This window comes from Microcaecilia unicolor, chromosome 6 (assembly GCF_901765095.1).
Source record: "Microcaecilia unicolor chromosome 6, aMicUni1.1, whole genome shotgun sequence".
In the NCBI taxonomy this organism is placed as follows: domain Eukaryota; kingdom Metazoa; phylum Chordata; class Amphibia; order Gymnophiona; family Siphonopidae; genus Microcaecilia; species Microcaecilia unicolor.
In genome coordinates, this window is record NC_044036.1 from 327,933,373 (window position 1) to 327,959,196 (window position 25,824).

At 46.5% G+C, this 25,824-nt stretch overlaps 1 protein-coding gene across 1 annotated transcript in view; it reads left to right on the forward strand.

Annotated features, from left to right (window-relative positions):
- The window catches only part of LOC115472269 (rhomboid-related protein 3-like), a 150,261-nt gene that overhangs the window by 115,642 nt on the left and 8,795 nt on the right, over positions 1-25,824 (forward strand). The window contains exons 6-7 of the mRNA XM_030206484.1: positions 9,929-10,041; positions 21,314-21,414. Coding sequence (XP_030062344.1) covers positions 9,929-10,041; positions 21,314-21,414 — 214 coding nt within the window. The remainder of the gene's footprint in view (positions 1-9,928; positions 10,042-21,313; positions 21,415-25,824) is intronic.

The window sequence follows — 25,824 nt, forward strand, 5'->3', positions numbered from 1 at the left end:
AGGAAGGGACAAAGGAGGGCAAATGAGTAGAGTCTAGGAGCCAAAAGCAGCAGTGAAAAGGTGGGTTTTCAGCATGGATTTGAAAACAGGTAGAGATGGAGCTAGACGTATAGGTCCAGGAAGTCTATTCCAGGCATAAGGTGCCGTGAGAGAAAAGGAGCGAAGCCTGGAGTTAGCAGTGGAGGAGAAGGGGGACGACAAGAGAGATTTGTCCAGCGAGCGGAGTTCACGGGGAGGAATGTAGGGAGAGATGAAAGTGGAGAGGGAATGGGGGGCTGCAGAGTGGATGCATTTAAAGGTCAGTACGAGAAGTTTAAACTGAATGCGGAAGCGGACAGGGAGCCAGTGAAGTGACTTGAGGAGCAGGCCAGTGTGGGTATAACGATTCTGACGGAAAATAAGTCGTGCCGCAGAATTTGCAGAAGCAAAAAGTAGGGAGAGTTGGCTCTTCTCAAACACCAGAGGAGACGTGGTAATGGGAATGAAGTCTTTACTGCAAGAAAACAGAAACGACTCAACACAGCAGCTGTGTTTCGGCGCCAAGCGCCTTCCTCAGGAGTCTTATGATGTATGGCTGATTATGAAAAAGAGAAATCTTTATTAAATCAATACACACAAAGGATATCAGTCTAATCCGAAGTTAGATAGGAAATCACACCGGACTGTCGAAATAGCTACTGTGTTGAGTCGTTTCTGTTTTCTTGCAATAAAGACTTCATTTCCATTACCACATCTCCTCTGGTGTTTGAGAAGAGCCAACTCTCTGCTTCTGCATCCTTTGACGTGGGGAACTAGTGCACCTCCACCTTTTGGGTGGTGTTCTTTGGTTTTGGAGCTTGGGGATACCCACCAGCCAATAACAAGTGTGCAAGAATTATGGGTGGGCCTATGCCCACCTATGTCTATGCCACTGGTAGGGACCTTATGACCGTGTCCTCTGTGGTCTGCAGAACGTAAATTGCAAGCACTGTTTAGACCATAGGTACTAATACTACGACCCAGGAACAGTTCGGCTTGAGTCGGTTTAGAATTGAGTTGAACCTGCTCCTTTTTGATTTTTTTTTTAATTAAAAAGCTGTTTCCTTGTGGGCAGTTTTTATCGCATACTGTTTTGCGGTTTTCAAGGCAGCGGCACCGGAGCCGGATCTTGTACCGTTTCAGAGGATACGGAGAACGGCAGGAGTCGGAGGTAGAATCCCCGAGTCCCTGCTCCCAGTTTTCCAACGCTCCTTCACCTGTTAAAAAAAACAAAATAAATGAATGCAATGCAGTAGCTATTGTCAGGGCCGCTGTGAGACTGGGCCGGGCCCGGGGGCAAGGCCGCCCTCGGGGCCAAACCCCTGCTGCCCTCGCGGCCCCCCCCCCGAGGTCGCCGCCGCCGCTACCCCCCTCCATCCACCACCGGGCCGGGCCCCCTGCATTGAAATTGCAGTTTCACCTCCATGAAAGCAGAACGCCTCCCTTCGGCCCTCCTTCCCTCCTTGTGTCCCGCCCTCGCGGAAGTTATGTCAGACGAGGGCGGGACACAGGGAGGGAAGGAGGGCCGAAGGGAGGCATTCTACTGCCTGCAACGCTGCTTTCATGGAGGTGAAACTGCAATTTCAATGCGGGGGGCAGACGGTCGACGATGGAGGGCGGGTGGGACTGCGGCGCCGGGCACCCCTTGGAGGCTCGGGCCTGGGGAATTTTGTCCCCCCTGCCCCCCCCCCCTCTCGGCGGCTATGGCTATTGTAGTTCCAACCTCAAACGTGGGTGTATCACACAAACACACTCTAAAAGGAAGCTTTCCTAGCCTGCATCCGTGCCCGGGGTTTCTTATTTATAAGAGCATTGATCTCTGTTTAACTGTGATAATTAGGGAATGAATAGATACTAGGATAAAAAAAATGTATTCTCTTAAAATCTTACACTTCTCAGCAATTTATAATTAACAGCTCTGGCCCATTGTCTGTAACAAATTTAAAAAAAAGAGTACCTGTTAACTTCCAGTAATTGCAATAATTAATGTAGATTCTAATTAGCATCTTGGTGATGATTCCCTTAATTCCACTTAACACTGTTCCCTATCTTGCGTCATTCATTTGAACATGGAAGCTATTTATAACTGTGTGCAGCTTTGCTTGCATGAAGGCTCCCCTTGATAATTTGAGTCCTGTGCAGAAATCGTTCCGCAGCTGCTGCTCGATTCGATGAAATCTCTGGTGGCAAAGCATTTGTTTTAAATGTATTTTCTATTTATAAAAGCTTCTATACTTCCTTTCTATCCAAAGGTTAATCAGGGTGTGATACAGGCAAATGAAAATATAACGATCGATTAATTACGATGAAGCAGTGTTTTTGGTGGTTTAATTGGGCAGTTAACGAGAAAGGTCCAGAGATTCTTTCAGAAAAGGGGGAAGAGGGGTCTGGAGGGAGCCTGCTACACTCTCTTAGCTACAACTGAAAAAAAGCCAAAGCCACGTTGAAACAAGGAAACTGCAGAGTTTATGAAGGAGAACGTGGCGTGGGAAGGGTCAGAACCGGACACTGCTGCAGGAAAGGAGCCCGACTTCCAGAGGGAGATGCTGAGAGACCTGTGAAAAGAGAAGTGTGAATTCTGGAGGTTCAAAGTGGAGTGGAGGAGTAGCCTAGTGGTTGGAGCACCACTCTTGACAGCCAGAGGTGGCTGGTTCAAATCCCACCACTACCACTGCTCCTTGTGATCTTGGTGCAAGTCACTTACCCCTCCAGTGCCTCAGGTACAAACTTAGATTCTGAGCCCTCCAGGGCAATAGAGTAATACCCTGTGTACATGAATGCAACTCACCTTGAGCTATCACTAAAAAAGGTGTGAGCTAAATCCCCAGTGGCGTACCAAGGGGGGGCGGTCCACCCCGGGTGCATGCTGCTGGGGGGGGGGGGTGCCACGTGCCTGTCATCTCCGTGGTTCCCTGCTCTCTCTCTGCCCCGGAACAGGTTACTTCCTGTTCCGGGGCAGAGGGAGCAGGGCCAACGGAGACGACAGACGCACAGCACCCCCCCCCAGCAGCCAAGAAGGCACCCGTGGGGGGGGGGGGGGTGTTTGTGTGCCGAGGGGGTGAGTTGATGCGCCGGAAGGGGGGGTTGATTCGCTAGGGGGAGGTGTTGATGCTCCGAGGGGGGGAAGTTCATGCGCCGGCAGGGGGAGGGTTGATTCGCCAGGGGGGTGTTGATGCGCTGAGGGGGGGAAGTTCATGCACCGGAGGGGGGGTTGATTCACCGGGGGGGGGGTGTCATGCTGCACCCGGGGGGGGGGGGGGGGTGCGCAGCGGCGATCCGCCCCGGGTGACAGCCGACCTAGGATTGCCACTGGCTAAATCCAAATGAAGGAAGACATATCTGACTATTGACTGGAGTAAGAAAATAAGTCCTCCTGGTTAAAAGGGATTGTCCAAAGACAGCAAGCCAGCTGTTTATGAGTCTGTAGTGCTACCAGGGCTGCCAAGAGACTGGGCCGGGCCCGGGGCGAGGCTGCCGCGCCACCAGGCCCCCTGCATTCAAATCACAATGCCTCACCTCCACGTGAAAGCGCAGTGGCAGATCGCCTCCCTTCGGGCCTTCTTTCTTCCCTGTGTCCCACCCTCGTGGAAACAGGAAGTTACATCAGACAAGGGTGGGACACAGGGAGGGAAGTCCCAAAGGGAGGCGATCTGCCGCTGCGCTTTCACACAGAGGTGAGGCCCTGTGATTTGAATGCAGGGGGGCCGGTGGCGGCCAGAGGGGGGGCTGTCGATGGAGCCGAGGGTGGGCGGGTGAGACCGGGGACTGTGGTGCTGGGCCCCCCTGCCCCACCCCCCGCCTCAGCGGCCCTGGATACTACTAGACATACATAAGAGACAGTCCCTGGTAGACAAAACACATACGAGGCAGTCACTGCATGACAGAGGGTACAATCTATTCAAGACAAGCAAACAGGACAAATCAGGGATTAAGGAGTATTTATTGTGGGAATGATTAATGTATTATTCATGCTGCACTTGTTTCAATAAAAGACCTTGTGAAATAAAAATTAATCCCCGCCCCCCAAACAAACGTGGGTACTGAGCAGGTGAATAGGCAGTTAAGAGTTGAAAGCAGCCTCAAAAAGATGGGCTTTTAGCCTGGATTTGACTGAGCTAGAGCCCCCTACTGTATTTTTGGAATATATCTGTAAACACTGGAGAAACACGTCCTTGCAACTTCTGTAAAATAGCTACAAGTAGCAAAAGAATGGAAGCGCTGCGAGACTGAATCTTAATAAAAGCGGTCGTGCTGGGAGCGCTCCTGCTGCCTGGATTGTTTCCTTGAATTCAGATAACAGGATTTGGACACAGTTTATCCCTGAGGAAAATGCACTTTTGTGATTTTACTGCCACTTTGAGCTTCACTCCACCATCTGTTTGACCTCATATCACAGGGCCCTACAGAAGCCCTACCAGAAGCTCCCATTTTTCCTGCCATGTCTATAAGTTTTTAATCCAGGCATAGAAATAAACCCTGGAGAATTTTTAAAATCCATGATCAGCATTTGATCCTGTTTGTGTTGAAATGAAAGGCTGGATTGGTTTGACACGGTGGGTGCTGTGCAACCTAGGAGCACGGAATTCTTAACAGAGGGGTTCTTTCTCTGTGGTTTCCTCTCTAGCAGAACTTTGGGCGTCTATGGTGCCTGTCAGAGGCGGCTAAGTTCTGCGATGCCTCCCCGAAGAGCCCCAGAAGTGGTTATAGAGTAACAGAATTTTATTCTGCTTTTCTTTTTGAATTCATGTTTTCTCCCTTTGGTTACAATACGTGGAGGGGCATAATTGAATGAAAACGTCTATCTCCATGGGCGTTTATCTCCGAGAACGGGTCCGTGAAGGGGCAGACCGAACCGTATTTTCGAAAAAAATAGATGTCCATGTTTTATTTGACAATTTGTGAGCTAGGCGTTTTTGTTTTTCAGTGATAATGGAAAATGAAAGCGCCCAGCTCAAAAACGAATAAATCCAAGGCATTTGTTCGTGGGAGGGGCCAGGAGTCGTAGTGCACTGGTCCCCCTCACATGCCAGGACACCAACCGGGCACCCTAGGGGGCACTTTTACAAAAACAAAAAAAAAGGTAAAAGAGCTCCCAGGTGCATAGCACCCTTCCCTTGTGTGTTGAGCCCCCTCAAAACCCACCGCCCACAAGTCTACACCATTACTATAGCCCTAAGGGGTGAAGGGGGGCACCTACATGTGGGTACAGTGGGTTTGGGGGGGTTGGACGACTAAGCATTAAGCAGCACAATTGTAACAGGTAGGGGGGGGGGGATGGGCCTGGGTCCACCTGCCTGAAGTCCACTGCACCCCCTAACAACTGCTCCAGGGACCTGCATACTGCTGCCAGGGAGGTGGGTATGACATTTGATGGTGAAAATAAAAAGTTGTGAAACATCATTTTTTGTGGTTGGAGGGGGTTAGTGACCACTGGGGGAGTCAGGGGAGGTCACCCCCGATTGCCTCTGGTGGTAATCTGGTCATTTAGGGCACTTTTTGGGGCCTTATTCGTGAAAAAACAGGGTCCAGGAAAAGTGCCCTAAATTCTAGCTACAAACGCATACTTTTTGTCCATTATCGGCGAAAGGCGCCCATCTCTGTTCGGGTGATAACCACGCTCCAGTCCCGCCTTCACCACGCCTCCGATACGCCCCCGTCAACTTTGTACGCTTCCGCGATGGAGTGCAGTTGAAAACGTTCAAGTTCGGCTTTCGATTATACCGCGTTATTCGTTTTTGGGAGATAAACGCCTATCTCCCGATTTAGGTCGCAATATAGGCGTTTTTGTCTTTCGATTATAAGCTGGATAGTGTTTGTATTCTAGCGCACTGTGCACCTGTCTGATGACTATATGTTATAGTGTACTTAAACAATTGGTTTAATTATTTATTTATTTATTGGATTTAATTTTTTTTTTAACTTTTATTTGTGCATTTTCATATTATACAAAACCAGAATTAAACACCACATTTCACCTAATTACAATAATTCTATAAGTGTATTCACAATGCAATATGATAGCAATTATGTAATAGTACATTCCTCTGGTATACCTCCAAATGCCTCCCATTATTGGATTTTATTAACTTCCTTTAAGAACAGATTCACCCTAGGCGGTGCATAGCGGGACCAATTTAACATAAAACTTACAATTTTGTTAACATTGTAACAATAGTAAAATGACCAAGGGGCTCATTTTCAAAAGAGAAAAACGTCCCAAAAGTGGCATTTTGCACCTGGATCCCAGAGAGGGTGGGAGCGGATCATTTCTTCCCTGACCCATTAGACCAGTGTGTCCCAAATCTGGTCCTGGAGTACCCCTTTAAAGAGATCTGCATATAATTAAGGCAGTGTATGCAAATCAAGTTCATGCATATTCATTGCGGATATCCTGAAAAACCGGACTGGCAAGGGGTACTCCAGGACTGGCCTTGGGAAACACTGCATTAGACCACCAGGGATGATCCCCTGGTGAGTCCCAGGGGTTCTCAGGGATTCTAATTTAGATGAGAGGAACGTTGGGGAGAGTTCTGATTTGGGCGAGGGGATCAGGTTGGGAGGAGTGCTGAATTGAGGGGGGGATTGGATCAGGAAGGGGGATTGAGAGAATCGGATCAGGAGGGTTGCAATTGGGGAGTTAGGAGGGGGAGCAGATGGGGAGATGTATGGGGAGGGGTGTGCCACTGTGGCAACGATGTGGCATATTGTTTTGGTAAGTGGGCCCACACCACATTACCTGTAGTGACAGATAGCATTGAACACCGAAACTGAGCAGGAAGTTTCGGTGATGACAAACTAAGCATCAAGCCATGATGAAAGGTATATATAAAAAAAAAAAGGACCCCTTTTTCATAGACCTTTACCCCTGACGCAGCCTGAGGGCAAAACGTGGCCACGTCGGGTATCGTTTTCAATAAAGATTCATTCTTTATTTTGTTATTGTTTTTATTTTAGTCTGCTTTTGTGTTTGTATATTTGACAGATAGCATTTACTGCCCAGGCTTTGAACTTACCATGCGCTAGTCTTTACTGCACTTTAGTAAAAAAAAAAAAAAAAAGCCCATTGAGTGTAGGGCCGGGCTGTCACCTTCAGCCCTCACGTGTGGCTGTCTGCGTTAAACTAACTAAATATGATTTTTGAGAATTGGGTTGTTCTATTTTGGATTCTATGTGTTACTCCCGCATTGAAGAATACTTTGGTCAATTAATTATGATTTATCATTTAATTTGAGCACTGAATTTTTTATGGCACACTTTCAAAGTGAATGTGTGCTAATGAATGCACATCCTTAATAAGAAGTACTACTGGAGCTGAAAACAAGCCTTGCAGAATTCACATGACTATGCAATGGACCCGATTAAAATAAATAGTTAAATACATCCAGTCAAGAGCAGTATCCCTGTTACTAAAATCACAGTTAAGCAAAATAACTGAGACTTCGTTACTTAATCAGCCATTTTCTTCAGCAGTAGTCTATTATTTTTTATGGACGATTAACATTTTAGCCATTGTGATGTTCTCATATAATGCTATCTGATAATTAATTTGTTACCAGCCATCTCTCTCCTCTCCAGTCTGTCCAAAATTCTGCGGCACGACTTATTTTCCGTCACAATCGTTTTACCCACACTAGCCCACTCTCAAATCACTTCACTGGCTCCCTGTCTGCTTCCGCATACAGTTCAAACTTCTCTTACTGACCTTTAAATGCATCCACACTGCAGCCCCCCATTACCTCTCCACTCTTATCTCTCTCTACATTCCTCCCCGTGAACTCCACTCACTGGACAAATCTCTCTTGTCGTCCCCCTTCTCCTCCACTGCTAACTCCAGGCTTCGCTCCTTTTCTCTCGTGGCACCTTATGCCTGGAATACTACCACTACTTAACATTTCTAGAGCGCTACTAGGGTTACGCAGCACTGTACAGTTTAACAAAGAAGGACAGTCCCTGCTCAAAGGAGCTTACAATCTAAAGGTAAGGTAGACGTATAGGTTCAGGATAGACTTCCTGAACCTATACGTCTAGCTCCATCTCTACCTGTTTTCAAATCTATGCTGAAAACCCACCCTTTCACTGCTGCTATTAACTCCTAGCTACTACTCAATTGCCCTCCCCTTGTCTCTTCCTTCCTTCTCACCCATTACTCTTTATCACCTATTACTTCATTACCCATTACTTTTCATCACCCGTAACTGTCTTGTCTGTCTGTATTATTTAGATTGTAAGCTCTTTTGAGAAGGGACTGTCTCTTTGTGTCAGATGTTACCACATACAGTTCAAGCTTCTCCTTCTAACCTACAAATGCACTCGATCTGCAGCCCCTCCTTACCTCTCTACCCTCATCTCCCCTTACGTTCCTACCCGTAACCTCCGCTTTCAAGACAAATCCCTCCTTTCAGTACCCTTCTCCACCACCGCCAACTCCAGGCTCCGCCCTTTCTGCCTCACCCCATGCTTGGAATAAACTCCCTGAGCCCATACGCCAGGCCCCCTCCCTGCCCATCTTCAGATCCTTGCTCAAAGCCCATCTCTTCAATGTCGCCTTTGGCACCTAACCACTATTCAAGAAATCTAGACTGCCCAACTTGTCATTTCGTCCTTTAGATTGTAAGCTCATTTGAGCAGGGACTGTCCTTTTTTGTTAAACTGTACAGCGCTGCGTAACCCTAGTAGCGCTATAGAAATGTCTAGTAGTAGTAGTAGATGTTCAGCGCTGCGTGCGTCTGGTAGTGCTATACAAATGCTAATAATAATAATAATAAATGTGCTCCTACAGCAGTGAACTGTACAGGGGGCATCTCTCCCATCCAACATCAACTTAACATTGCATTTTAGTAAAGTCCCTCGAATCTCTAGGCCAGGAGTTCTTAACTCAGTCCTCTGGATAGACTCAACCAGCCTGGTTTTCAGGATGCCCACAATGAATATGCATGAAATTTATTTGCATATGATGAAGGCAGTGCCTGTAAATGAATCTCGTGCATATCCATTGTGGACATCATGAAAATATGGCTGGCTTAGGTGTGTCCAACAGAAATCCGCAGAAGCGGAGAACTCTATAGGTCCCTCGAGGGCTGTATTTCAAAACAAGTGTATTCTTGTTAAAATTGAAAACATCTCAAAAATTATGGCTATAGCCATAAAGTAAAGATCACAAAAGTATATATATAAAAAAACAGACAGATGTATATAAAGAGAAATATATCACGAAACGTATCCTCGTGGGACCTATAGAGGCTGAAACTCTCTCTCATAATTTAAGAAAGGGAGATTGAAAGACTGTCTCATAATTTTAAGAACTGGAGGCTGAAGGCAGTCTTGCAATGTCATATGCTGTGGCTCTGGGTGGGGAAGAATCTGAAAGAATCCACATTACTGTCTGTAGGCAGTGGCACCCAGGAACGGTAGATAGGGGAAGGAATTGGTGGTGGTGGTGGTTGTGGTGGGGTGAGGAGGTCTGCTGAGCCTCTGGTTTCTAATTCTCAATTCTGATATCTCAGTTTCTCGGATTGTTCCTCAATACCCCACTAGCCAGCCTGGTTTTCAGAATAACCACTAAGGCAGATTTGCACGCTCGCTTCCTTTATGTACTGATGTATCTTCTGTATTTTCATTGTGGTTATCATGAAAACTAGGCTAGAGATTACTACCTTTCTCACCCCCCCCCCCCCTTTCAATGCCTCCATGTGTCTTGGAAACAAAAACTTAAAAAATGTGAAAACTGATAACACAGCTCTGCCTTTTAATAGGGAAGTTTGACTTTGTTTTAGATTCCTGACCCCCCCCCCCTTGTCTGTTCTCCGTGGCACCTCTTACTGTGAGATGTCTGTGATCTGAGGCAACCCTCTGAGTTTAGTGGAAGCAACATAAATGTAATGAAATACTTACTTTACTTTCTGTGTCTCAGGATAGAACACCTTGGACTTAATTTGGCTCTCCAGTTGTTGGTTGGTGTCCCTCTGGAAATGGTGCACGGAACTCTGAGAATTGGTTTTATCTATGTTGCTGGAGTCCTGGCAGGTATGTTGACCAGTAGTCTCACCAGAAGTCCATTTTGGGGAGGGGGCAGGGGTAGACTGGGAGGGGACATGTATTTCCTATCTCTTCTTCCCCCTAACCACCGTTGCATTAAATATCATATCTTTGTTGGTGGGGATGTCTAAGTCCCGTCAGCCAAAGAGGTCGACTGCCTGAGCCCTCCCTTCTGTACTGCCTGAACACTACTACTACTACTACTTAACATTTCTAGAGCGCTACTAGGGTTACGCAGCGCTGTACAGTTTAACAAAGAAGGACAGTCCCTACTCGAAGGAACTTACAATCTAAAGGACGAAATGTCAAGTTGGGGCAGTCTAGATTTCCTGAATAGAGGTAAAGTGGTTAGGTGCCGAAGGCGACATTGAAGAGGTGGGATTTGAGTAAGGATTTGAAGGTGGGCAGAGAGGAGGCCTGGCGTATGGGCTCAGGGAGTCTATTCCAAGCATGGGGTGAGGCAAGGCAGAAAGGACGGAGCCTGGAGTTGGCGGTGGTGGAGAAGGGTACTGAAAGGAGGGATTTGTCTTGAGAGCGGAGGTTACGGGTAGGAACATAAGGGGAGATGAGGGTAGAGAGGTAAGGAGGGGCTGCCTGAACAGTGAGGAAGTGAGCAGTATGCTTCCAGCTTCTGACACCAGCACTCCCCGAGCATGCTCAATTCGTGCGCGTGAATCGAGCATGCATTTGGAATGCCACCATCAGTGGCTGGAAGCACACTGCTGATTCCCTTACTACTGAGGCAGAATGGGAGGGGGGATCTTTGGGCAGCAGATCTCTTTGGCTAACGGGAGGCCACACTGACAGCCATTCAATGGGTGTTGTAAATTTTTATGGGGAGGGGGCAGGACCCCACTTGGCTACGCCACTGGTCTTAACTAAACTCTTCTGAGAATATTGTGTACATGTAAAGGTGACTCAGTTTTCTAACAAAATTCTGCTGTCTATGCAGAAGCCGACCGAGGGGCCCTTTTACTGAGCCGCACAAGTGTCTACGTGCGCCCAACGTGTGCCAAAATGGAGTTACCGCCTGGCTCTTGCAGTAATTTCATTTTTGGCGCGCGTCCAATATGCGCATCTGAAAAATATTTTTGGATGTGAGTATTGGGCATGCGCCAAGTGGCATTTGACGCGCTTAGATCATTACCACCCAGTTACCGCATGAGTACCGCTAGGTCAATGGCTGGCGGTAAGGACTCAGCTCCAAAATGGACGCGCGGCAATTTTCATTTTGCCGCAAGCCCATTTTCGTCAAAAATTTTAAAAAGGCATTTTTTACAGGTGCGCTGAAAAATGATTCTGCGCACGCCCAAAGCACGCGTCTACGCTACCGCAGGCCATTTTTCAGCGTGGCTTAGTAAAAGGACCCCTCAAACTGCTTTCTTCAGTTTCAGCCAAAACTGAACCTGCGCCCAAAACTCATCACCTGATTTCATCCAAAAAATGAAAACTCAATTTTGGTTGTGTGAATGTGAACCAGTGAGGGCTGCTGGGGATTGTCAGAGCTTGCAGCCTGCATCCCTCTGCTAAACCCACAGTATCCAAGCCAGAATATAATAATTTAAATAATGAAAGAGTGTAATTTATTTCCAAGCAAAATGGCCTCCACAGACCTGGACCGCAGCTAATGAAAACTGAAACTTAAAAGCTACTGTATGTTTTCGGTTGCTGACTTTGTGCCACACTTGAAGTGACAGCTGATGTCATAACTCCACAGGGAGGCCAGTTCCTAAGGAGTTTATCATCCCACATTGACAGACTTAAATTCTTGCTAAAATTTGGTATGAGAAGCCTTCATTTGGAGCATTCTATTTATCGTATAAACTATTGTGCAAGATAATAACTGCATTACTTTCAGAGTAGCCCCTTATCCCCCCAAACTACTTTACGTGCCCTGGTGGTCTAGTCAGAGCAGGAGCGATGCCCCATAGCAGCCATTTTGAAAGCAAAGCTGGAATGGGAAGGAGTGACTGGGGCATCGTTCAACTACAACCCTAGAGCACCAGGGATTGTAAGATAGGCCCAGGGGGGCCTACAGGTGGAAGGGGAGAGTTCAAGAGGAGGGGTAACTCCTGTTTGGGGGGGGGGGGGGAGAGAGAGAGGGATACAAATGAAAGAGAGAGAGAGCACAAATTTTGGGTTCTACTGAAAAATAAATCCACTTAAATGAAAAATAACAGGCCTCATATATTTGAAAAAAATGGAAGGAAAAGCCTCAAAGAGGTCAAAATCTCACAAGAATTAAAGAGCTGGAAGAATCCAAAAGATCTTGTACCCTTTCATTATTGGCAAAAACCTTCCATAGAAATTTTTCAAAATGTTTCAAACACAAGCTTTTTTTTTTTTTTACTGCTTATAAATGCTTATTAATATGGTATTTTCTGGCTAGTATGTCCATATCATTTTAGAATATTAGTCAACAAACACTTTTATCTTTAAAGAATCTGTGTCATTCTTACAATCAGAGCCAAGCTGCTGCTATGCTGGCAGTCCACACGACTAATATTCTGCCAGTGTCGTTATGCTCATATTAGCCCTCTCCTCAAGTCACTTCACTAGCTTCCTATCCGTTTCCGCATACAGTTCAAACTCCTCTTATTGACCTATAAGTGCATTCACTCTGCAGCTCCTCAGTACCTCTCCACTCTCATTTCTCCCTACATTCTTCCCCGGGAACTCCGTTCACTGGGTAAATCTCTCTTATATGCTCCCTTCTCCTCCACTGCTCACTCCAGACTCCGTTCCTTTTATCTTGCTGCACCATATGCCTGGAATAGACTTCCTGAGCCGGGTACGTCAAGCTCCATCTCTGACCGTCTTCAAATCTAAGCTAAAAGCCCACCTTTTTGATGCTGCTTTTAACTCCTAACCCTTGTTCACTTGTTCAGAACCCTTATTTTATCATCCTCACTTTAATATTCCCTTATCTCTTGTTTGTCCTGTTTGTCTGTCCTAATTAGATTGTAAGCTCTGTCGAGCAGGGACTGTCTCTTCATGTTCAAGTGTACAGCGCTGCGTACGTCTAGTAGCGCTATAGAAATGATAAGTAGTAGTAGTAGTCATCTTTGGGATTCTGGAATCTTGCTACTCTTTGGGATTCCGGAATCTTGCTACTCTTTGGGATTCTGTGTGGAACCTTGCTACTCTTTGTCCTTATCCCTTACTTGTCCTGCTTGTCCTAATTAGATTGTAAGCTCTGTCGAGCAGGGACTGTCTCCTCATGTTCAAGTGTACAGCGCTGCGTACGTCTAGTAGCGCTTTAGAAATGATAAGTAGTAGTAGTAGTAAAGATAAATGTTTGTTGATTAATATTCTATAAAGATATGGACATACTAGCCAGAAAATACCATATTAATAAGCATTTATAAGCAGTGAAAAAAAGCTTGTGTTTGAAAATTTTCTATGGAAGGTTTTTACCAACGATGAAAGGGTAAAAAAAATCTTTTGGATCCAACCAGCTCTTTAAATCTTGTGAGATTTTGAGCTCTTTGAGGCTTTTCCTTTAATTTTTTCAAATATATGAGACCTGTTATTTTTCATTTAAGTGGATTTGTTTTTTTGTGATTTCATGAAAATTAAAATAACCTTTCGGCTGAAACAGAAATGATTTGGGGCCAGTTTCGGCACACTATCCGAAACTGAAACCAGAATTTGGTCAGCCTCTATTTTTGTGTGGTATGAAGAAGGGAAGGGAAAAGGCAGCAACTCTGCAGGATCCACAGCTCACAGAAAGAAGAAACTATCAGGGTACGCCACAGTAAAATAAGCTGTATTTTTGAGTGGAGGAGAAAGGTAAGGTGACTTCTCGGACGGGGTTCACAAAATGTTCCACTAAAAGGGCTAGAAAGATTTTACAAAATTAAGGGAAAATATTGTTAGTTATAAACATAAATAAGCATTGTTGGGGCTCAGTTGACCCTGTAATTATCTCTCTCTCTCTCTGGAGGCTCAGTTGACGTCTAGTAGCCATGGATGTGGAGATTGAGTTTGACACACCAGACGTTTTACATCTGTTTTCCTGAGTGCAGACAGCGTAACGGGCTTCTGAGCCGCAATGCGGGTTTCTTCACACTGCTATCTCAATGAGTTCAGCACTGACACATGGTCCGAAGGGTGAGAGTAGTTTAACATCTCTACTCTGGGAGAGGAAAGGTCAAAGGTCTTCCTTGTTGGATCATATCATCCACCAGTGGCTTTTTAGTGTCATCTACTGGCCATTGAGGAAAAGAGGATGCCGTCAGGCTTGTTTCACATATCTACACTCCAACCCTAGTTGCATCTGAAAACTAATCTGTAGAGCTGAATATGCAGCAGGGAGGAGTCAACATTTATGGCCACTTGTGTTTCTTCATTAATGAACACAGTATGGTAGAATGTGTTGATCAAATTGCACTGTGAAGGTTATGACCCTTTCCCATATGTGGCAGCTAGATTTCATTTAAGTACTTAGCATAGTGATCTTTAAAATGTTTGTACTTTTCCTTTGCAGTTTTGCAGTAAATTCTGTCCCTAGGCTTTTTCAAATCTAAGTAAACTGAGAAAGCGATAAACATGTGGAAAACAAAAAGTAGGTGACTGTTTATTAAAACAAAGGCACTAATGTGCCCACGTGTTACTGTGCTGTTGTGTGTGTGAATGCTGGGGTTATGTAAATCATCTCTGCACATCAGGGGCATAGCCAGACTTTGGCAGGAGGGGGGTCCAGAGCCCGAGGTGAGGGGGCACATTTTATCCCCCCCCAGCACCGACGACCCCCCCTCGCCATTGCCGACCCCACCACTGCCACCACCAACTGCCCCCCCCCACCAACGACCCTCTTGACCCCCCCTCCCGCCGCCATCCCGCCGTCGCCTACCTTTGCAGGACATCAGAAACAGAAGGAAGCCTTTTGCGAGAAGAAGAGGACCTCGGCTGGCGGGGGTTGGGGTCCCCCGCCAGCAAAGGCAGGCGACGGCACATTAATGCTGCACATTAGTCCATGTTCATGTAAACATGAGCTCAGCTTAGACTAATGAGATAAAAATGTCCATACTGTGTGTGAACTCCATCATTAATATTAAACCAGGTTAGCACAAGTAGAGTCCATAAAGCAATACATTTTAACCCTTGGGAGATATATTTTAGAATTCCTCTCCAGGCAACAGAAACCCAATATGGACTGCTGTCTGCTTCCTGCCTCTCCCTTTGAGACTTCAGAAAGGGTCTCTGGTAGCCCAGTGCCCACTCGTGTTAGCATCTTAAATCTAATGCTTCTGTAGCCCACCCCCACCGCTTACCAACATCATAGCCAAGGGTCTCCAGGGCCCTGATCTTCCCTCTCTTTGGGGACCTTTGGAGGTCTTCAACTGGTAAGTTGCATCTGTCCATGCTCATGGCTCCTGTAATGAAAAATAGTAAACAATGACCTGATGCATTCCTTAGCTCTGAATGTGGCTTGGCCCCTCAGTCTGCTTCCCTTAAGATTCCTAAATATGCATTTCAGTGTGAAAGTGATTTGAAAGGTTATAACTCTATCATACAGTTAGTTATCTTATCAGAAACACCTCACCTTAAGACCTGGACCAGCAATAAAGTATGGAAAATAGGAGAAGATACCTTGGTTTTAACTATCTTCTCTCCATGTAAAACGGATTCATTTTTTTTAAATTAGGATCCCTTTTCCTAAGATGCTTAAGGACCTACACGTTCCCAACGCACACCAATTCTGAGTTACCGCGTGGCCCTTGCGGTAATTTCATTTTTGGCACGTGTCCGCTACACGCGTCTGAAAAATATATTTTTATTTTCTGGTGCGTGTCAGCTACGTTCGGCATTTGGCATGCGTAGGCCATTACGCTTGGTTACTGCGTGAGTCTTTACCGCTAGGTCAGTGGCTGGTGGTAAGGTCTCAGACTCAAAATGGACGCACGGCAATTTTCATTTAGCCGCGCGTCCATTTTTGGCAAAAATTTTAAAAAGGCCTTCTTTACAGGTGCGCTGAAGAATGATTCTGTGCGCGCCCAAAACCCACGCCTACACTACCGCAGGCCATTTTTCAGCGCACCTTAGTAAAAGGACTCCTTAGATAATTAATGATTCTAAGAAGTTAACCCCCTGTTTACTAACCCACGTGCTGATTCCGACACAGCCCATTCACTTCGAATAGGCTGTGTAGGCATTGCCTCACGGCTTCGTAAACAGGGGGGTAAATTCCTAAAACCACAAAAGGAAGGAGAATTGTGAATAAAGGAGACAAGAGCGTAAAATGAATTTCCTTGTTTAGACTATAGGGTCAGTAATTTGAACATTTGTTGGCCTCTCCAAATCTCCGCTGCAGCAGACTGTATAAATCATGGGCTTAGCCAGAACTCGACGGGAGGGGGCTCCAGAGCCCGAGGTGAAGGGGCACATTTTAGCCCCCCCCCCCCCGGTGCCGCTGACCCCCCCCCGGTGCAGCCGCCTCTCCCCCGCCACTTTTGACCCCCCCCCTCCGCCGCTGCCGCCAAGTACCTTTGCTGGTGGGGGTCCCCAACCCATCCGGGTGAACTCCTCTTCAGCACCGGTCTCCAACACGTTCACTGATCTGTTTCTGTGAGTCCTGACTCCTGACATCCTACATGTAGGAACGTGCAGAACGTCAGGAGTCAAGACTCACAAAAACAAATCAGCAAATGCGCTGAAGAGGACTTCAGCTAGTGAGGGTTGGGGACCCCTGCCAGCAATGGTACCTGGGGGGGGGGGTCGAAAGTGGCGGGGGAGGGTCAGCGGGGGGCGGGGGTCAAAAGTAGAGGGGGCCAGGGCTAAATATGTGGGGTCCCATGCCCCTTTGGCCCCACCTAGCTATGCCCCTGGTGAGCTTACAGTATAAATTCAAGCCAGCAAAGCTGAATGCCCTTGCTCAAGGGTTCTAAGTGTTTGAGATTTGAACCCGTCTCTTACAGAGCTCTGCTTTAACTCAGAGAGGGTGTAATGCTCCCTTTTTATTTCTTTTTTTTTGGGGGGGGGGGGTTGCTTTTGTGTTTGTGGGTTTTCCTTTTTTTTTGTGACATATCACGCACTGTTTGTAAGTACGATATGCTAAAATGACTCAACCACAAAAGGCACCTGCTGTTTCTAAAAATGAATATCAATAAGCAAAAAAGTAACCCAATGCATGTGTTGAGATCCAAAATATAAAACAATAAAAGATATGCAAACCTCTGCAAATAATTAATTTAGTGACGGGAGCCCTCAGAATCCCTACCACCCTCCAATGAGGGGGAAAAAAACCAGGGAAGATCTAACAATACAGATCTAAACCTGCCGATGAACGGGAACCATGTTACCCTTAACAGAGGCAGGTAAACCACAGTGTTTAAGACTGTGTATAACGAAGTGCAAAAACACACATTCAAGCAATAAATATATTAATTCTCATAAAAAAAAACAGCATTCAAAAAGGAAGCAAAGTCTCAATGGACTAAGGTCTTGTAAGAGCCACAATTCATACTTTCTCGGTTGTGACTGTATCCCATGCCTACACTCACCTCGCCTCCTGGTGACCAGGCCCTATGGCTGCTGTGGACGGTCTTCTTCCTGTTTCCCAAACATGTTCCACAGTTCATTCCAGTCCTATTCTGATGTTCCAGCATTTCAGACTTGCTTTGGGGTTCCTGTAGCCAAGCCTCACTTTGGTGCTCTTGCAACCAAGCCTCGCCCTGGTGTTCCTGCTGCCAAGCTTCACTCTTACTTGTGACCTCATCTGTAATTGCCTTTATTAAGCACCTGGGAACTTTCAGGCTTGCCTTTGCAACAGAGGTCTTCAGATGAGTTTTCGTCTGTGTGTGTTTGTTGCAGTTCCAGCCCTGCTAGTTCTTGTCTTGCCAGTCTTCAACTTCTACTCCAACCCTGCTTGTTCCAGCCCTGCAAGCCTTCAACTTCAGTTCTAATCCTGCTTGTGTCTGCCCTGTTCAGCTTCAGTTCCTCCACTGTTTATTCCAACCCTGTCTGCTTTCAGCTTCCATTCCAGCCAAGCCTGTTTGAGAATCCTGAATCCTGTTCTAGCCAAACCCATTCCAGAATCGGGTTCCAGCCAAGCCAAGTCCGTTCCCGCATCTGGTTCCAGCCAAGCCCGTTCCAGAATCCGGTTCCAGCCAAGCCCAAGCCAAGTCCGTTCCCGCATCTGGTTCCAGCCTAGCCCGTTCCAGAATCCGGTTGTTCCAGTCCTGCTTATTCCAGCCCTGCTCATCTACCGCTTCAGTTCCCATCTTGCTAGTTCCGGTCCTTCTTGTACCAACCTGTCTGTGTTCAGCCTCGCTTCCTGTTTGGGTGATTCACCTGCTGCTGCCCAAGGGCTCACTACTCCGGGCTCCGTGACAGTTGTGACACATACATAGTTCAACAAGCACTTATCAGTGTAGTAAAAGCATTCAATTTGTAATCCAAATTGCATCTGTTACAGCCGCATTCTACAAAGCCTCGCTTCGAAATTCTTCCCCAGGAGCATAGATGCCAATGAGGAATTTGGTGCTACATAAATTGCCAAAAAAAAAAAATAATTATTGGTTTATAAGCACCACTGAGGCAAAAATTGAAGAAATTGAAATAATTGAACAAAGTATAACAGTAGGAGAATGTGGCGGCGATAAATATATCTAGGACCTAATGAGCTTAAAAAATGAGAGAGTTGCCTTGTTTTCTGATACGAGCAGAATAATGCTTCCAACGGTGTTTGGTAAGTCCTGTTCCCAGGCTATCTGAAGTGCTTTTGGGCACAGCTCTAGTAACCTTTTCAGGCTACTTTTAGTAGGTTGCTAATTTTTTTTTGATGTTCCTGCTTGAATTCAAAAGTTTGCGTAGAAACGTGATCACCATGCTGAAGGGCAAGGCCATGGGATGCCAGGGGTAATTAGAAAAAAAGCTGGAAATCTCTTACCGAGGAAGGTTCAATGCATAGGTGCCAACATTTCAAAATGATTAGGAGAGACAAAACATGATGCAGACTCCTCCTCCCTGGACATAGTGAAGAAGCTTACTCAAGATTGGAGGTGCTCAGCACCCACAGTTTGATCCTATGGCTCTGTACAAGTAGTGTTGGGAGAACATATTTAGACTTCTGCACAGTTGCATATGGGATCTGCACATGTGATGGTAGATAGCACATGTGGTGGATTTTATAACCCGTGTCTTTAAAATCTGTGTCCTCTACACAGTCATGTTAGCAAATTCAAATTATTTTGGAGGCTGAGTGGAGGAGTGGCCTAGTGGTTAGAGCACCGGCCTTGCAAGGTGGCCAGTTCAAATCCCACTGCTGCTCCTTGTGATCTTGGGCAAGTCACTTAACCCTCCATTGCCTTAGCTACAAAGTTAGATTGTGAGCCCTCCTGGGACAGAGAAATATCCAGAGTGCCTGAATGTAACTCACCTTGAGCTACTACTGAAAAAGGTGTGAGCAAAATCTAAATAAATATATGGAATGTTGCTACTATTGAAGATTCTACATGGAATGTTGCCACTTTTTGAGATTCTGGAATGTTGCTACTATTTGACATTCTAGATGGAATGTTGCTATAGTGGAGGAGTGGCCTAGTGGTTAGAGCACCAGTCTTTCAATCCAGAGGTGGCCAGTTCAAATCCCACTGCTGCTCCTTGTGATCTTGGGCAAGTCACTTAACCCTCCATTGCCTCAGGTACAAACTTAGATTGTGAGCCCTCCTGGGACAGAGAAATATCCAGAGTACCTGAATGTAACTCACCTTGAGCTACTACTGAAAAAGGTATCAGCAAATCTAAATAAAATCTAGAGGCTGCCTCTGAGCCCTTGGGATACATGAAATCCCTCTACAAGGCCATGCCCCTTCTGCACTCCCACCCCTCATCCTAGATTCTTTGAGCTTATCACCTCCATGCATGGATGTTGCTGGCCCCAATGAACATAGAGCCTCCTAAATACTTTTGCCAAACCACAGAGGCCAGCTTCCTGCTCCTCCCTAGAGGACGGTAACTCTGGTCTTGCAAGAACAGCTGTGTATAATGAGAGCAGCAGCGATTTCATAACGACCATTCAAAGCAGCCGAGATTAGCCAAAGAAAACATGTACTCTCTTCGGAGGATGTAAACAAGCTGGATCCCTTATCCGTGTCTAGACAGAATTCCCACAGTGATCTCTCAGTAGTGTAATTATATCAGTTGAAATTGAAAAATAAAAGGTTTCTTGATTAGAAGCTCTTGTTTGTGCACTGAAGAGGATATGATACAAGAGTTTTACTTAAATTGGGATGAGTCCCAGGTGGGCTAGAAGCAAGGCACACTTCATAGTCCATTATCTGGTTCAGTTCTGTGTCTTTCCTAGACGATTTTATTCTGTTAGTTCTCAACTTGAACTGGATTAGGTTCGCTCATGCGGCTGTTTGTTAAATTAATAATTTCCATCTACAAAGCCACGGTTACTTTATTTGTGATGGAACATTTTTGTATACTGCCTAGTATCCTTCAGAAGAATTTGGAAATGTGGTGTTATTACCAAGGGCGTAGCCAGACCTCGTGGTGGGAGGGGGCCAGGGCCAGAGCCTGAAGTGGGGGAGCATATTTTGTTCTGCCACCCCCCGTTGCCGCCTCACCCTTCCCCACCCGCTGCTGCAGCAGATACCTTGGCTGGCCGGTCTCAGGTGCTGCTGCGTTGCCTGCTCTGCTCTCTTTTCCCCTCAGTTTCACTAAAAGGAGCGTACCGGACGCGAGGGGAAGACAGCAGGGCAGGCAATGCGGCAGCAGTGCCGGAGACCGGCGCTGGACAAGGCTTCAGCTGGCAGGGGTTCGGGAGTGGCTGCTTTTCCTCTCAGGCATGCATTCTCGGTTTTGAAACCCAGCATGCCCTGAAAGGAAAAGCAGCCGCAGGGGCAGGAAATCAGCAGAGTGAAGAGTCAGCACTGGAGGAAGACGCTTCCTCGGGATCCCCACCAGTTGAATTGCAGCAGCAATCCGGGGGGGGGGGGGGGTAGGAGGCAGCAGCGGCAACGATCGTGGTTGGGGGCTTCAGCGGATGATGATTGAGTGTGTGTGTGGGGGGGGGGGGCAGCGATCCGAGGAGGCGGCGTCCCTGCCCTGGGCCTGTTTCAGTGTCTCGGCAGCCCTGCCCCCCCCACAACTGCCCCACCACCATTTAGCCTGCCCCCAGCCCTGCCCCCATGCATATGCAGAGAGGTTGGAAAGAATTCCATGAGTTTTCCAGTGCTGTTGATCCAAACTGCTTGAAATGATCCTGCTGCTATATCCAACCTTCTGATAATGTGTTTTCCTCCACAAGGTTCATTGGCGGTATCTGTAGCAGACATGCCAGCACCTGTGGTGGGCTCTTCTGGAGGGGTTTATGCAATTATTTCTGCGCATCTGGCCAATATTGTGATGGTAAGAATACAAGTTGTTCTACAAATCATTTACAGCATATTTCATCTTGTTGATACGGAGGTGGAATGACTTTTCCCTCTGCTGAAAAAATGTTTTGTTTTCATTTATTATTTATTGCACTTGTATCCCACATTTTCCAACCTATTTGCAGGCTCAACGTGGCTTACAAAGACCTGTTGTGGCATCGCCATACCAGGATGAAGTATAACATTTGGTGTTACAAAGAAGTCAGGGAAGACAAGAGGATTTGATCAAGCAGTTGTAGAGAGATACATTCTGAGTAAAGTTGGATAGGTGTTGTGTTATAGTTAGTTATGGGTTCTCGTGGTAGGCTTTGTCAAAGAGGTAAGTCTTCAGAGATTTGCGGAAGTTACTTAATTCGTTGATCGTTCTCAAGTGAGTTGGAAGTGCATTCCACAGCTGTGTGGTAGTTCCGGGTTGCCGCACGGCAACCCTTTAGTAAAAGGGCCCCTAGGGTAGAACCTAAGTACCATAGCACCTAACTGCAAGGGGGGGGGGGAGGCGTACTCATGGGTGGAGCATGGACAGGCTATGGGCGTCTCCCAGTTATGCAAATAGTTTTAGAATACTATAAATTATGCACTCCAACATATGCCTGCCATTGACATGGCATAAGAGGGTGTGTACTTAGACCAACAATAAGCTCGTATTCTGTAACAGAATCTTGGTGCCAAGAAGACGTTATGGAATTTGCATTAGGCGCACGGCATTGAGCACCTAAACTGAGGAACCAGTTTATAGAATTATCCTGATTGTGTGGAAGGGTCTCTTCATTACAGTTAAGGAATAAAATTAGAGTACTTGTAATAAAGTATTTTTGCCATATTTGCATTGCATTAGTATTGCTTTGTTTTGTAGTTTGATGTGTTATTTTGTGACTTACTAAGTTTTATGCTCATGGAGTTGATGCATTTGCATTTCTTTTGTTCACCGTTGAAATGGCACACTTCCCATGAGCACTGATTTGGAAAGGTGACTTATAAATGTCAGAAATAAATACAATCAGAATTGAATTATGTAGGTTTGAGTTGCAGAAGCACCATTCCTTTATGACAGAGCAGAACTAGCTCAAAGTTCTCACTTCTTGTTGTGAAGCTCCAAGATTCGCCATTGAGGCTAGCGTTGAGTTGAAAGGAGGAATACTTGAACTGAAAGAATAATGTGCTCAGGGCCCTAATACCACCTGATCGAGGCAGCTTCTAAATTGCAAGAGCAGGCTTTGTTACTTTCGGTTGATGCTGAAAAGGCTTTTGATCGGGTGAACTGGCCTTTCTTTTTTGCAGTCTTGGGCAAATTGAGTATCTCTGGTAACTACTTGGGATGGCTCCATTCATTGTATAATAAGCCCCTAGCTACTTTATCTATTAACTAGCCGTTGAGCCCGTAAAAACGGGCTGGTATTGGAGTTTTCCTTCCCCCCCCCCCGCGAGGTCACCACCGCTCCCCCCCCCTCGGAGTCGCCGCCGCTGCTGCCACCCCTCCATCCGGCCCGGGCCCTCTCTTCGCTTCTGAACTTACACATCTGTTTGCCGAACGCAGCAAGGCACATCAGCTGAGCTGCCGTGGGCCCTTCCTTCTCTGCCTGTGGCCCCGCCCTCCTGTGACGTAACGTCAGCAAGGGCGGGACACAGGCAGAGAAGGAAGGGGCAGCTCAGCTGATGTGCGTTGCTGCATTCGACGAATGGATGTGTAAGTTCAGAAGGGAAGAAAGGGCCCGGGCCGGGTGGAGGGGTGGCGGCGGCGGCGACTCCGAGTGGGGGGGGGAGGGGTAGCAACCTCAGCGGCGCAGTTTCCCTCTCTGTCCCGCCCCTCCCGTCATCACGTATTGACGCGGGGGCGGGACAGACAGGGAAGTCTCTACTGCGCATTTGCGAGTGAGTACGGTCACTCGCCGTTTATATGTTTGATGTTACTTATTCAGCAGAATTTGATTTGTACAGGGGCTCTAGACAAGGTTGTACACTCTCCCCCCTGTTATTTGCATTCTCCATCGAGCCCTTTGCGCAATCTATCCGACTTAATGAGGCTATAATGGGAATTAACTGCAGGGGAGAACGACATAAAATAATGTTGTTCACTGATGACATTTTGATTTCCCTAACAGATCCCACTGCTTACTTGCCACAGGTGATCGCCTCCTTGAATGACTTTGGAGCAGTGTCTGGGTTTCACACTAACATGACTAAATCTGAGATTCTCAATCTGATTATCCCCCGGTATTGTAACAGGAATTTCTGAGCAAGCATCCCTTTCGCTGGATGGCTACCTCCATTAAATACTTAGGAGTGCATTTGTCCCGCTCTGTTTCTGATCTCTTTGCCCTGAATATCCAGTGCATCTTCAGGAGTTGTTGGGGGAATTGGACCATTGGAAAAGACTTAATTTATCTTGGCTAGGGGAGGATTTATGCTGTAAAAATGACCCTGCTCCTCAAACCTTTGTTTCTCTTTATGGCCCTCCCTATCCCAATTGCCAAAAAGTTTTTTCTTGAGCTTAAAAGGAAAGAATTTCATTATGTACTGTCTAGGAAGCCCCCTAGGGTTAGTCGGAGGATATTACACCAGTCAAAGATACATGCTGGCATGGTTGTCCCCCATTTTGAACTGTATTATATGGCAGCTCAACCGGATTATATCAGCATGGCTGGAGGGAGAGTCAAAGCTGTGGCTCCATACGGAGCAAGCATATCTGGGGGAAACTCCTTTGTGGGCGGTATCATGGATCCCTAGACAACAAGCCTTGGTCTTAGTTCAGCCCCTGCCTAGTTTAATGAGCAATGATGCAACCCTATTTTGTCTCTGCTGTGATCTTATTTGACCGTCTTTCTAACCCCTGTCTATGAATCATGTAAACCACATGGGATCGCCTAAGGTTTTAACCAGCTCAATACTTCCGTGAGAGACCTCTATAGATTCTCGCTGTCTCCATTGAACTGTTAATCCCACTTGATACATTGTAATCACCCCCATGGTTCCATGTAAGCCACATTGAACCTACCAATAGGTGGGAAAATGTGGGATAGAAATTCAATAAAATAAAAAATAATGAAATACCCTCTCATGCCTTGGCTCGTCTACTGCTTGAAATGGTTTCCAGAACGGCGGTATTTCCTTTCTACTCCAATTCTTCATGCACTAGCAGATTTAGAAGGGATATCTCAGGGTACTTATAGTCGATGGGCAAATAACTCCCTTCGGACCTTGGGACAATTATGGGAGGAAGGAGAATTTATTTCATGGGAAGATCTCAAAGAGGAAATTGGCTTGAGACCCCAGGATTTCTTTGTATATAGACAAATTAGAGACTTGATAACCAGACAGGCTAGAAGTGAATTTGTTTTACCTGAAACTTTGCTTGAGCAAGCACCGAGATGCGGTCCACACAGGGGAGTGATATCTTGCTTTTATCAAGCTGTACTTTCCCATACCACTCCTATACTAACCTATACAACTAAGTGGGAAACAGACATTCACCAACCACTTGACTTTGCTACTTGGGAAAAGATTTTAAATTATTGAAAGTGTCTATAGCCACTCCCATGGTTATAAGATTCTCTACAAGTGGTACTACACTCTGGCTCTCCTTTATAAAATGTTTAAAACAGTCACAGCGCAATGTTGGCAAGCCTGTGGTGTGACTTTTACCATATCTGGTGGCAATATCCAAAGATTCAAACCTTTTGGCAGTCAGTGTTAAACCTCTTTGCCACGATCACCGCAGGGCGCTATTCCCTGCAGCCGTGGCATTGCTTACTCCATGTAAAGCCTGTAGGCAACAAGCCGGACTTGCATAAACTAGCTTGCTACCTTTTTACAGCAAGCAAACTTTAAATAGCAGCGCACTGGAAACAAAAGCACACACCATCAACAGATCAACTATTTAAAAAAACTAAACTTTATTTGTCTTATAAAACTAAGTTGACTGCATTGAAGAATGGACACATTCAATCTTTTCATAAAGTTTTGAACATATATCTTGGCTGGAGAGGGCATGGGTTGCTCCGCCCCTGACATATTTTCCCCTCCCCCCTGTCACACACCCCGTCACTCCCCCTCCCCGTCACCCCCCTCCCCTTACCTTACTACTGCCCTGGTGGTCTAGTGACCTCTTCGGGGCAGGAAAGAGCCCCCTCTTTCCTGCCCGGAGCACTGCCCTGCATGCAGCCTTCCTGTTCCTGATCTCGGCGCCAATTCAAAATGGCCACCGAAAGTTGAAGTGACCTCGCGAGACTTCAACTCTCGGCAGCCATTTGCAATCGGCGCCGAGATCAGAAACAGGAAGGATGCATGCAGGAAAGAGGGGGCTCTTTCCTGCCCCGAAAGCGGAAGAGGTCACTAGACCACCAGGGCAGTATTAAGTAAGGGGAGGGGAGGCTAGCAATCTGCCCGT